At 40.6% G+C, this 14,027-nt stretch overlaps 1 protein-coding gene across 45 annotated transcripts in view; it reads right to left on the bottom strand.

The window, feature by feature from the left end:
• Garin2 (golgi associated RAB2 interactor family member 2) overlaps positions 1-14,027 on the bottom strand; it is a 44,681-nt gene that overhangs the window by 12,670 nt on the left and 17,984 nt on the right. For all 45 annotated transcript variants that reach the window (XM_017594259.3, XM_063262204.1, XM_063262212.1 and 42 more), the window contains 2 exons: positions 12,111-12,645; positions 2,102-2,340 (listed from right to left, as the gene is read on the bottom strand). In XM_017594259.3, the coding sequence (XP_017449748.1) occupies positions 2,102-2,340; positions 12,111-12,645 (774 nt within the window). The remainder of the gene's footprint in view (positions 1-2,101; positions 2,341-12,110; positions 12,646-14,027) is intronic.

The raw sequence follows: 14,027 nt of genomic DNA, 5'->3' as shown, positions 1-14,027 counted from the left end.
GTGGTCCTAGCAAGTAGGGCTGAGATAGAAGGATCGTAAAACTCAAGAGCAGCATGAGCTGCACGGTTGATTTGAGAGCAGCCTGAAGCGTAGCAAGACTCAAACAAAAGCATGTGGACTGTGGTTTGAAGTAAATAGCTTTAGCATGATCCTGGAAAGTCCACTATTATATAGATGTTTTCTATTATTAAGAATATAAAAATTCCAGTGTGGACAAAATGTCATGACCATTCTGTTTTTCTCTCTGTGTGTGGGATTAGTATTAACCCTCTTTAGTATTATACTGAGCTTGCTACATTTTGCCTGCAGAAACTCTAAGACATTAGAAATCTAAGTCCTTTATTGTCACAAGCAGTATTAACTCAGAATAATCTTTATTGTATGGTTTTTGTCTGGTTTAGAAAAAGCAAACTAAGGTTTTGAGAGTAAAATATATTTTTATAGTTTTATGAGAAAATGGCATACACAAAATATGATTCAGAGTTGAATATAAAACTGTCTAGAGAAATTTTGGAAAGTGCCTTTTTTCTTTAATAAGAACTTTGATGACTTAAGTTTTAATTTATGATTGCTTTAGGTTTCCACTTTGCATTTTTATTAAAAGTCACTTACTTAATTTATTATCTCCAAGTTTTTAAAAAAGATTTATTTATTTAGTAATTTTGGTTTTGCAAGACAGGTTTTTTTCTGTGTAGTCCCAGTTGTCCTGGAACTGGCTTTATAGACCAGACTGGCTTCAAACTCAGGGATCTGCCTGCCTCTGCCTGTGCATCCTGAGTGCTGGGATTAAAGGTGTGCACACCATGCTTTCATTTATATTAATTTTAACTTCATGTGTATGTGTCAGTGCCTGCACATATATATGTACACCTTGTGCATGCTTGGTACCTCCAGATGCCAGGATGTTGATCTCCTGTAGGGGATCTATAGGCAATTATGGACTGGCCCGTGTGGGTGCTAGCACCCAAAGTGGTCTTCTGTAAGAGCCTCAAGTGCTCTTCAGTGCGGAGCTGTCTCTCCAGATCCTAATGTCTCCAGGTTTTAAAGGAAAAATGTATAGACTTTCTCAATAATTTACTATTCTACCTGTTATTAACAGTTGATATGACACTTTTAAGTTTTCAGCTTTTCTTTTACAATAAATAGCCATTCCAATAGTTTACTATTTTGTTCTTTTTGGGAAAACAAAACAACCAAACCTCTTTTTAGCACTTCAAGATACTTAACAAATTCTAGTTAATGTCATTCCAAGTTAATTTCACTTATCCTGTGTATGTGTGTACAGTATATATAACTTCTCCCTGGGTCCATGCTCAGCATCAAACCCAGGGCTGTGTGTGTTCTGAGCAAGTAGTCCACCACTGAGCTACCTCCCAATCCCTCCTTTAATTATTTATTAAAAGATGGACAGAATTGCACCTATCCCGTTTTTTTTTAAATAACATAAATGTTTGTTTGTTTAAGGTGGGGTTTAACTATGCTCCCAGGCTGTTCTGGAACTCCTGGGCTGAAGGAATTTTCCTGCCTTAGCCTCCAGAGTAGCTGAGACTACAGGCATGTGCCACATAGCCTAAAGTAAGCATTTTGATCTGGGTTCTCTTTAAGTTTTACCCTGCAGTGAATGTATTAGCTTGCACCTCTACCAGTACAATATTCACTCACATTCAATTTGCAATCAGCAAAACAATGGAAATAGGTTTTCTTCATATTGTTGCAGATACAGAGGTATGTGAAGGATATCTAGAGGCTCTGCAGACAAGAATGCAGATAAGCACAGCTGTAAAGCACACACAACCTTTCTAGATGCCAGCACTCCAGCTCCCAAACGTGAGCCCTGTGCATCTGTCAATTCTCTCAAACCCATGGTCTTAACATCAGTCCAACAGCAGCAATTCCAGATGAACAGCACAAGAAGCTGGTGTGGAAATAAAAATTAGCCAAGGCTGACCCCAAAATGATGGCTAAGAGGTGCCTATGCCATCAATCTGTCACACTGAGAGTCTTCAGAGACAAATGCCTGCATTGCCACCAGGAAGCAGGCATAAATCTGAACATGTGCTGTACTCGCTAGAATGCCCACATCATTTCCCATGCTACTGACCTGGATTCTGTGGCCTTTAGATGTGTGTTCTGAAGACTGATCATCTTTTCTTCAGAAGTTTCATCATATATTTCTTTGCATATGTCCTCCTTGCTTTTTACAGGAGTCAGAGTAGTCTGAAAAGTTTCTTCATCTTCCAAAGCCAGGGTTCTGTTTGAGATGGAGACATGTTTGGGGGAATCTCGGTAGTCATTCTTAGTTTTTGTATCTCGTAGACTCCTGTGCTTCAGATTGTTGTCCTTGGGAAATAACAAGCAATGGGAAGTCAGAAAACAGAAGGACCCCATGTAGAAACGGAGTGTTTATAAAGGAGTTTCTAGTCCTTTCTTTCATACTTACTGGGTATTCACACGTTCACGGACAGGGAGTAAGGAAGGCATGGTGTGGGGAAGAGCCTTGGCTGCTGTGAAGGCTGGTGGCATAGGAACAAAGGCCTATGCCACAGCAGCCTAATGCATAACATTCAGGTCAGAGTGATGAACTCCAATGTCACCTCACACAAGATGAGTGGGTCTAATTACAACACTCGTCTTTGAATTACAGGCTAAGGAAAGTTTTCTAGAAATTCCTTGCCATGTAGTCTTCAGTCAGGTTGCTCTTAGGAGCATCTGATAGGTAGTGTGGGCTCAGGGCTCATAACAATAACAATAATAAACTTTCATTTTATAAGACTTTAAAATGCATTTCTTTAAAACCTCTCCTCTGGGAAACCGTAGATAGGTGCACTGGAGCTGCAGACGCCCTGTGCCCGAGACACCGCCGGAACATAAAGGGACTGGATTAACAGCTCTCTGCACCCAAATCCCATGGGAGGGAGAGCTAAACCTTCAGAGAGGCAGACAAGCCTGGGAAGCCAGAAGAGACTACACACGGCCCACATTTCTGACTCACAGGAACACACAGGAACTCTTCAGCCCCACAGGAACAGCTGAAGACCTGTAGACAGGAAAAACTACACGCCCGAAAGCAGAACACTCTGTTCCCATAACTGGCTGAAAGAAAACAGGAAAACAGGTCTACAACACTCCTGTCACACAGGCTTATAGGACAGTCTAGCCACTATCAGAAATAGCAGAACAAAGTAACACCAGAGATAATGTGATGGCGAGGGGCAAGCGCAGGAACCCAAGCAACAGAAACCAAGACTACATGGCATCATCGGAGCCCAATTCTCCCACCAAAGCAAACACTGAATATCCAAACACACCAGAAAAGCAAGATCTAGATTTAAAATCATATTTGATCATGATGCTGGAGGACTTCAAGAAAGACATGAAGAACTCCCTTAGAGAAACGCAGGAAAACATAAATAAACAAGTAGAAGCCTATAGAGAGGAATCACAAAAATCCCTGAAAAAATTCCAGGAAAACATAAACAAGTAGAAGCCTATAGAGAGGAATCACAAAAATCCCTGAAAGAAATCCAGGAAAACACAGTCAAACAATTGAAGGAATTAAATATAGAAATAGAAGCAATCAAGAAAGAACACAGGGAAACAACCCTGGATAAAGAAAACCAAAGGAAGAGACAAGGAGCTGTAGATACAAGCATCACCAACAGAATACAAGAGACGGAAGAGAGAATCTCAGGAGCAGAAGATTCCATAGAAATCATCGACACAACTGTCAAAGATAATGCAAAATGGAGAAAGCTACTGGTTCAAAACATACAGGAAATCCAGGACTCAATGAGAAGATCAAACCTAAGGATAATAGGTATAGAAGAGAGTGAAGACCCCCAGCTCAAAGGACCAGTAAATATCTTCAACAAAATCATAGAAGAAAACTTCCCTAACCTAAAGAAACAGATACCCATAAACATACAAGAAGCCTACAGAACAAATAGATGGGAACAGAAAAGAAATTCCTCCCATCACATAATAGTCAAAACACCAAATGCACAAAATAAAGAAAGAATATTAAAAGCAGTAAGGAAAAAAGGTCAAGTAACATATAAAGGCAGACCTATCAGAATCACACCAGACTTCTCGCCAGAGACTATGAAAGCCAGAAGATCGTGGACAGATGTCATACAGACCCTAAGAGAACACAAATGCCAGCCCAGGTTACTGTATCCTGCAAAACTCAATTAACATAGAAGGAGAAACCAAGATATTCCATGACAAAACCAAATTTACACAGTATCTTTCTATAAACCCAGCGCTACAGAGGATAATAAATGGTAAAGCCCAACATAAGGAGGCAAGCTACACCCTAGAAAAAGCAAGAAACTAAACGTCTTGGCAACAAAACAAGGAGAAGAAAAGCACACAAACTTAGCCTCAGATCCAAATATGAATGTAACAGGAAGCAATAAACACTATTCCTTAATATCTCTCAACATCAATGGTCTCAACTTCCCAATAAAAAGACATAGATTAACAAACTGGATATGCAATGAGGACCCTGCATTCTGCTGCCTACAGGAAACACACCTCAGAGACAAAGACAGACACTACCTCAGGGTAAAAGGCTGGAAAACAACTTTCCAAGCAAATGGTCAGAAGAAGCAAGCTGGAGTAGCCATTCTAATATCGAATAAAATCAATTTTCAACTAAAAGTCATCAAAAAAGATAAGGAAGGACACTTCATATTCATCAAAGGAAAAATCCAAGATGAACTCTCAATCCTAAATATCTATGCTCCAAATACAAGGGCACCAACATATGTAAAAGAAACCTTACTAAAGCTCAAAGCACACATTGCTCCTCACACAATAATAGTAGGAGATTTCAACACCCCACTCTCATCAATGGACAGATCATGGAAACAGAAATTAAACAGAGACGTAGACAGATTAAGAGAAGTCATGAACCAGATGGACTTAACAGATATTTATAGAACATTCTATCCTAAAGCAAAAGGATATACATTCTTCTCACCACCTCATGGTACTTTCTCCAAAATTGACCATATAATTGGTCAAAAAACAGGCCTCAACAGATATAGAAAGATAGAAATAATCGCATCCGTCCTATCAGACCATCACGGCCTAAAGCTGGTCTGAAATAACAATAAGGGAAGAACGCCCACATATACGTGGAAGCTGAACAATGCTCTACTCAACGATAACCTGGTCAAGGAAGAAATAAAGAAATTAAAGACTTCTTAGAATTTAATGAAAATGAAGGTACAACATACCCAAACTTATGGGACACAATGAAAGCTGTGCTAAGAGGAAAACTCATAGCTCTGAGTGCCTGCAGAAAGAAACAGGAGAGAGCATATGTCAACAGCTTGACAGCACACTTAAAAGCTCTAGAACAAAAAGAAGCAAATACACCCAGGAGGAGTAGAAGGCAGGAAATAATCAAACTCAGAGCTGAAATCAACCAAGTAGAAACAAAAAGGACCATAGAAAGAATCAACAGAACCAAAAGTTGGTTCTTTGAGAAAATCAACAAGATAGATAAACCCTTAGCCAGACTAACGAGAGGACACAGAGAGTGTGTCCAAATTAACAAAATCAGAAATGAAAAGGGAGACATAACTACAGAAACAGAGGAAATTCAAAAAATCATCAGATCCTACTACAAAAACCTATATTAAACAAAATTGGAAAATCTGGAGAAAATGGACAATTTCCTAGCCAGATACCAGGTACTGAAACTAAATCAGGAACAGATGAACCATTTAAACAACCCCATAACTCCTAACGAAATAGAAGCAGTCATTAAAGGTTTCCCAACCAAAAAGAGCCCAGGTCCACATGGGTTTAGTGCAGAATTCTATCAGACCTTCATAGAAGACCTCATACCAATACTATCCAAACTATTCCACAAAATTGAAACAGATGGAGCACTACCGAATTCCCTCTATGAAGTCACAATTACTCTTATACCTAAACCACACAAAGACCCAACAAAGAAAGAGAACTTCAGACCAATTTCCCTTACGAATATCGACACAAAAAATACTCAATAAAATTCTGGCAAACCAAATCCAAGAACACATCAAAACAATCATCCACCATGATCAAGTAGGCTTCATCCCAGGCATGCAGGGATGGTTTAATATAAGGAAAACCATCAACGTGATCCATTATATAAACAAACTGAAAGAACAGAACCACATGATCATTTCATTAGATGCTGAGAAAGCATTTGACAAAATTCAACACCCCTTCATGATAAAAGTCCTGGAAAGAAGAGGGATTCAAGGCCCATACCTAAACATAGTAAAAGCCATATACAGCAAACCAGTCGCTAACATTAAACTAAATGGAGAGAAACTTGAAGCAATCCCACTAAAATCAGGGACTAGACAAGGCTGCCCACTCTCTCCCTACTTATTCAATATAGTTCTTGAAGTTCTAGCCAGAGCAATCAGACAACAAAAGGAGATCAAGGGGATACATATTGGAAAAGAAGAAGTCAAAATATCACAATTTGCAGATGATATGATAGTATATTTAAGTGATCCCAAAAGTTCCAGCAGAGAACTACTAAAGCTGATAAACAACTTCAGCAAAGTGGCTGGGTATAAAATTAACTCAAATAAAGTAGTAGCCTTCCTCTACACAAAAGAGAAACAAGCCGAGAAAGAAATTAGGGAAAGAACACCCTTCATAATAGTCCCAAATAATATAAAGTACCTCGGTGTGACTTTAACCAAGCAAGTGAAAGATCTCTACAATAAGAACTTCAAGCCTCTGAAGAAAGAAATTGAAGAAGACCTCAGAAGATGGAAAGATCTCCCATGCTCATGGATTGGCAGGATTAATATAGTAAAAATGGCCATTTTACCAAAAGCGATCTACAGACTCAATGCAATCCTCATCAAAATACCAATCCAATTCTTCAAAGAGTTAGACAGAACAATTTACAAATTCATCTGGAATAACAAAAAACCCAGGATAGCTAAAACTATCCTCAACAATAAAAGGACTTCAGGGGGAATCACTATCCCTGAACTCAAGCAGTATTCCAGAGCAATAGTGATAAAAAGTGCATGGTATTGGTACAGAGACAGACAGATAGACCAATGGAATAGAATTGAAGACCCAGAAATGAACCCACACACCTATGGTCACTTGATTTTTGACAAAGGAGCCAAAACCATCCAATGGAAAAAAGATAGCCTTTTCAGCAAATGGTGCTGGTTCAACTGGAGGTCAACATGTAGAAGAATGCAGATCGATCGATCCATGCTTATCACCCTGTACAAAGCTTAAGTCCAAGTGGATCAAGGACCTCCACATCAAACCAGATACACTCAAACTAATAGAAGAAAAAGTGGGGAAGCAACTCGAACACATGGGCACTGGAAAAAATTTCCTGAACAAAACACCAATGGCTTATGCTCTAAGATCAAGAATCGACAAATGGGATCTCATAAAACTGCAAAGCTTCTGTAAGGCAAAGGACACTGTGGTTAGGACAAAACAGCAACCATCAGATTGGGAAAAGATCTTTACCAATCCTACAACAGATAGAGGCCTTATATCCAAAATATACAAAGAACTCAAGAAGTTAGACCGCAGTGAGTCAAATAACCCTATTAAAAAATGGAGTTCACCCTGGGTTCGGTCCCCAGCTCCGAAAAAAAGAACAAAAAAAAAAATGGAGTTCAGAGCTAAACAAAGAAATCACAGCTGAGGAAAGTCGAATGGCTGAGAAACACCTAAAGAAATGTTCAACATCTTTAGTCATAAGGGAAATGCAAATCAAAACAACCCTGAGATTTTACCTCACACCAGTGAGAATGGCTAAGATCAAAACTCAGGTGACAGCAAATGCTGGTGAGGATGTGGAGAAAGAGGAACACTCCTCCATTGTTGGTGGGATTGCAGACTGGTAAAACCATTCTGGAAATCAGTCTGGAGGTTCCTCAGAAAATTGGACATTGAACTACCTGAGGACCCAGCTATACCTCTCTTAGGCATATACCCAAAAGATGCCCCAACATATAACAAAGACACGTGCTCCACTATGTTCATAGCAGCCTTATTTATAATAGCCAGAAGCTGGAAAGAACCCAGATGTCCTTCAACAGAGGAATGGATACAGAAAATGTGGTACATCTACACAGTGGAATATTACTCAGCTATCAAAAACAATTTTATGAAATTCATAGGCAAATGGATGGATCTGGAAAATATCATCCTGAGTGAGGTAACCCAATCACAGAAGAACACACATGGTATGCACTTATTGATAAGTGGCTATTAGCCCAAATGCTTGAATTGCCCTAGATGCACAGAACACATGAAACTCAAGACGGATGATCAAAATGCAAATGCTTCACTCCTTCTTTAGAAGCGGAACAAGAATACCCTTGGCAGGGAAGAGAGAGGCAAAGATTAAAACAGAGACTGAAGGAACTCCCATTCAGAGCGTGCCCCACATGTGGCTCATACATATACAGCCACCCAATTAGACAAGATGGATGAAGCAAAGAAGTGCAGACCGACAGGAGCCGGATGTAGATTGCTCCTGAGAGACACAGCCACAATACAGCAAATACAGAGGCGAATGCCAGCAGCAAACCACTGAACTGAGAATAGGACCCCCGTTGAAGGAATCAGAGAAAGAACTGGAAGAGCTTGAAGGGGCTCGAGACCCCATATGTACAACAATGCCAAGGAACCAGAGCTTCCAGGGACTAAGCCACTACCTAAAGACTATATATGGACTGACCCTGGACTCTGACCTCATAGGTAGCAATGAATATCCTTGTAAGAGCACCAGTGGAAGGGGAAGCCCTGGGTCCTGCTAAGACTGAACCCCCAGTGAACTAGACTGTTGGGGGGAGGGCGGCAATGGGGGGAGGGTTGGGAGGGGAACACCCATAAGGAAGGGGAGGGGGAGGGGGATGTTTGCCTGGAAACCGGGAAAGGGAATAACACTTGAAATGTAAATAAGAAATACTCAAGTTTAAAAAATACTCCAGGTCTCTTGGTAACTATATCAGAGTGATCAGACTGCCTCATGCAGGCCTCAGGACAGTCAGTCAGAGAACTCATTTCCTGTGTCCCTAACTCTCTTTGTGTCTGCCCTTCTTTCCTCCCATGGCAGCCACCCGATCCATCCTAGTACTGTTGGACCTAGTCATATATGCCTGCAGTTCTAGCACAGGGAAAACTGAGGCGGGAGGATTGCAAATTCAAGCTCAGTCTGTCCTAGTATAGTAAGACCATGCCTCAAAACAAAACAAATCAAAACATCCCCAAAAGAGTGTCAGTACTCTTAGTCCCTAAAGAGAAAACTTCACATTTCCTTACAATGAAAATAATGTGTACTATAGGCTATTTAAGACGCTGTACGGGGAGTCTGGAGAGACAGTGGTTCACAACACCAGTTTCTGTGTCAGAGAACCCAGGTTTGATTCCCGGCTCCCACATGTGGCTCACAACTGTAAGTTTAGTCCTGGAGATCCAGTGTCACCTGCTGGCCTCAGCAGGCACTACACACACGTGATGTCCAACACCATATAAGCACAACATCTACACACACGAAAGATCCTCTGGGGCTCAAGTGGGAGTTAGGAAACGCTTCCTTGCATGGCAGCACTGTCCAGCAATGATGGCTCCTCTGGCACACTTCATTTCCAGCCTACCTCACTCTATTTTGTAAAGATCAGTGTTGAGCTCCTTTTGAAGCCGTTGTCCGCATTTCTAGTCTGTCATTTCACCATTTGTGTGCTCACCGCAGCAGGAGGATGCCTGCTGTTCCAGTGCTTTACTACTGGGCCCTGTTTCTCCTTCCTTAAGTCTTGAGATGAGATCTCACCACGTTCTCAGTTGACCTAGAGTGCATTCTGTGGCCCACGCAGGCCTCAGACTCACAGCCTCTGTCATGCTCCTCGGTAGCTGTGGTCATGGGCTTGTGCCACCAGGCCTGGGTAAAATTACCACCAGAATGTCGTTCTTGCCATTATGAACTGTGAAAAACTATTTGGATATTCCTATATAAATTTCTTACCTCTAGCATGGGAACAATTCAGAGGGGCAAATAAGGGGAAACTGCACTTACTCCCTCCATGCAGAGATAAACTGCTATTCACAGACTGTTGTTTCTTTTCTATTTATCTGTGCTGTGTGTGTGTGTGTGTGTGTGTGTGTGTGTGTGTGTGTGTTCAAGTGCATGCCCATCTATGTGCACATGTACTTGTGGAGGCCAGAAGCCACACAGGTGTCTTCCCTCTCTGTCTACCTTATTTTTTGAAGCAGTGTTTCTTTTTTTTTTTTTTTCCTTTTCTTTTTTTCAGAGCTGGGGACCGAACCTAGGGCCTTGCACTTGCTATGCAAGCGTTCTACCACTGAGCTAAATCCCCAACCCCAGAAGCAGTGTTTCTTAATAGGAGTTGAGGCTCACTGAAGAAGTTAGACCAGTTAGGCAGTGAGCCCTGATGATCCATCTCTGCATCCGTGGCGCTGGTATTTCAAGTGCATGCCACTATGCCCAGCTTTTTGTGTGGGCACTAGAGATCAGCCTCTGGTCCTCATGTTTGTGCAGCAAGCAGTTTATCAAAGGAGCTAACTCCCGATTCCCTGTTCTTTCTTTTAGTGTGTGTGTATCAATGGACTTTTATATCCAAGAGATTATTCTTTCCCCCTCTCAGTGTACATAATGAACCTCTTTTCAGGCTAAGAAGCACTTTTGAACAATTTCAACAAGTACACGACACTAACTCATCTAACAGACTTTGGCTATGGACTTGACAGATACTATGGGAACCCCTAAGCAAGATGAACATGGCACTCGCTCTTCATAGTCTTGAGTTTGGTTGTTCTTGGCAGGTATTTTAGGCTGTTCTCATGCTTTCGTTAATTTGCTGTTATAGTGTGGTATGGGTATGGGATGATATCATGTTCTTTGTGTGTGTGGTGTTGTGTGCACCAAGCACACATTGTATCACTGAGCCATATCCCCAACCCATGATTCACATCTTTGTAGCTAAGTCTTCATTCCTGTTAGAGGGTATAAATATATATTTTTAATTTCATGTGCATTAGTGTTTTGCCTGCATGTGTGACTGTGTGAGAGTGTTGGATCCCCTGGAACTGGAGTTACAGACAATTCTGAGATGCCATGTGGTTGCTGGGATTGAACTTGGCTCCTCTGGAAGAGCAGCCAGTGCTCTTAAGGGCTGAGCTACTTCTCCAGCCCCCGGCATAAGTAGTTTTAAGGTTCTTGCTTCGTAATCATTTCAAGAATGTTTGACCAATTCTCACCCCTATTGTAGATCTCTCTGAACCCCCACTTTACTACCATTGCTGTTTCACTCCATTCACTGTCAGTTTCAAGGTTAAATTAGGGAGAGGACAGTAGGGGAGAGAAGATGTTGGTGATCTGGTGCACTGCTGTACAGCAACATCTTGTGTGTTTCACACTGGCTGTAGACACAGATGAGAGATTTTTAATATTTTCCCACTATAACTTACAGGTGGTTTCCTTTGTGAAGTGTCTGTCCTCAGTCATCACTGTTTTTGTACCATGGATCCAGTGAACATTGTTTACTAGTCTCCAAACTGATCTATCTTTAGAGCCTAGTATGTCACCCGGATTGATATATATTTCAGTACTTCTATTTCTCTCTCCCTCCCTCTTCTCTCCTACTTTTTAAAAAAACGTTCTGGCCTTTTTAAAAGTAAATAACTTTTTTATTTTCTGTTTTCTGCTCTTATCTTTCCTTATTGAAACTTCAGCCCATCCTTATTTTTAAGTAATAAAATAGCCATTTTGTTATATTAATATTCTTATTTTAGGAGTGATGACATCACACCTTGTGTTTGACAATTTAGCTAGTCATGTATATGATACCCAAAAGGTTAAGATTCTAACCCAGACCTTCTTTCTGTCACACCGTTACTTTTTGATACTTGAAGGATCGTGACTATTTCAGGGAATATTTTATGACTTATACTGAGCTTAGGGATTGAGTCAATTGTTAAAATCATGCCACTGTGAGTGGGTTCCATAGCATTTTCATCATGAGTGTTAACTAAGACTTAATTACAGCTCCCATGTTTGACCATTAAAGAATGAAGTGTCCCACAACACATACCTTTTCCTCCTGCTTGTTCTTTATTATATCGTCATTTTCAAATACTATTTTGACCCCTGAGACATTTGTGGATATTTGGACTTCTGAGACTTCTGTGACTTCTGTGACAATTTTTATATCCTGAACATCTGTGACCTCATTTTCCAGAACATCAGTGACATCTGTGACATCAGTGGCATCTGTATATTCGGAGAAGTCTTCACTTTCCATGATGTTGCAAGGGCATCTCTGCGTTTTCGAGCACATGGTTTGCAGTTCTGGTAAAGCAGTGATGTCTGTGATGTCCAATGAGCCTGTGATGTCTGTGCTGTTTGTGATCTCTGAGAGGCTTGAGATCTCTGATACTTGGGTAGTTTTAGCTTTCTCCTGATTCAAGAGGGGGATGAGGTCTACCCACTGAGAAAATATGATATCCTGTTTATACATAGGAGCACAGAGCTGTAAGTAGTAAGACCGGCCGTTGATCAGCTTTACCTTGAGACGCATGTTCTTAGCACTGTGCACAGAAATAGTCACAAACTGTAGAGGGATAAACCTGCAAACAAATGCAAATGTAATGTTATCCAAAGACCTAGTTGCAGAGCTATAAAAAGTCATTTTGAGCTTGGAGCATGGGACAGTCGATGGTCTTGACCCAGATAGGTGTGGGTGGGAGCTCCTGAGAGCCATTTCATCCTAATCATATGTCCAAGATTCTGGTGATAATAAAGGATAAGAATGTCATTTATCATGGAAAACTGTCCATCCTAATTAAGCCTGAAAGTGAGGTTTAGGGCTGGTGAGATGGCTTATCAGGTGAAGATGCCTAGAGTCAATCTCAGTGATCTGAGGTTAATCCCACATGGTGAAGGACATACTGAGTCTGCAAACTTGTCCTCTGATGCATACATAAATATAAATATATATATATACACATATATATACACACACACATATATATATATACATATATATACACTAAAATAAAAATTTGAGGCTTAGATATGTAGGAATTTAAATAAAACTACATTGAGAGTTTATATTGTCAGTTGAATGGTCACTACCATGAAGCAAAAACCAATGCTGGCAGTGATGTGGGAAGAGAATGGAAAACCTTATAGACTACTGACAGGAGTGTAAAGTGTAAAGAAACCAATGTGGAGGCTCCTTTAAAAAACTAAAACTTGAACTATCATATGACCCAGCAACACCTCTCCTGGGTATGTCCATCTAAAAGAATCTATGTCACCATTCAAAAGGGTTACTTCCTTGCCCATAGTAAGCAGGGCACTTGTCACAACAGGCAAATTATGGAATCAGACAAGGGACTATGAAGAGATGGACAGATAAAGAAATAAGCATACATGTACAGTGGAGCTTTGTGCATCCATAAGGAATAATGAAATGTTACCTGCAGGAAAAATGGCTGAAACTAGAGATCATGTTAAGTGAAAGAAGCCAGATTCAGAAAGACATAAGTAAATATGTCTTCTCTCATGAGGAATATGGATTTTTAAAAAGAAGGTGGGGAAATAAAGTGCTTGCTATATAAGCCTGACTTTGGAAGCTTATGGACTAGCTTGTCTAGTGTACACAGCAATGAGCAGGAGAGACCCAGTCTTCTGAGCAAGGTAGAGGGTTGATAACTGATACTTGTGGTTATCCTCTGACTTCCACATGTACACCATGACACACCCATATTGTTCTCTCTCTCTCTCTTACACACACACACACACATACACACACACACACACACACTTACACAAACATAAGAGACATGAAAGTAAAAAGGAACTATCTGAGATGAGGAAGAGGCCCGATGATGGGAGGTTGGGGAAGAGAGGGTATGACGAAGGTAGAATATGCTCAAGGAACTTAATGCACATATATGGAAATACATGTACATATATTTCATATGTACATGTATGAAAATGTTAT

The sequence above is a fragment of the Rattus norvegicus genome, chromosome 6 (genome assembly GCF_036323735.1).
Source record: "Rattus norvegicus strain BN/NHsdMcwi chromosome 6, GRCr8, whole genome shotgun sequence".
Taxonomy (NCBI): domain Eukaryota; kingdom Metazoa; phylum Chordata; class Mammalia; order Rodentia; family Muridae; genus Rattus; species Rattus norvegicus.
The sequence above is the reverse complement of the archived record's forward strand: the minus strand, read 5'-3'. Positions and strand labels throughout refer to the sequence as shown.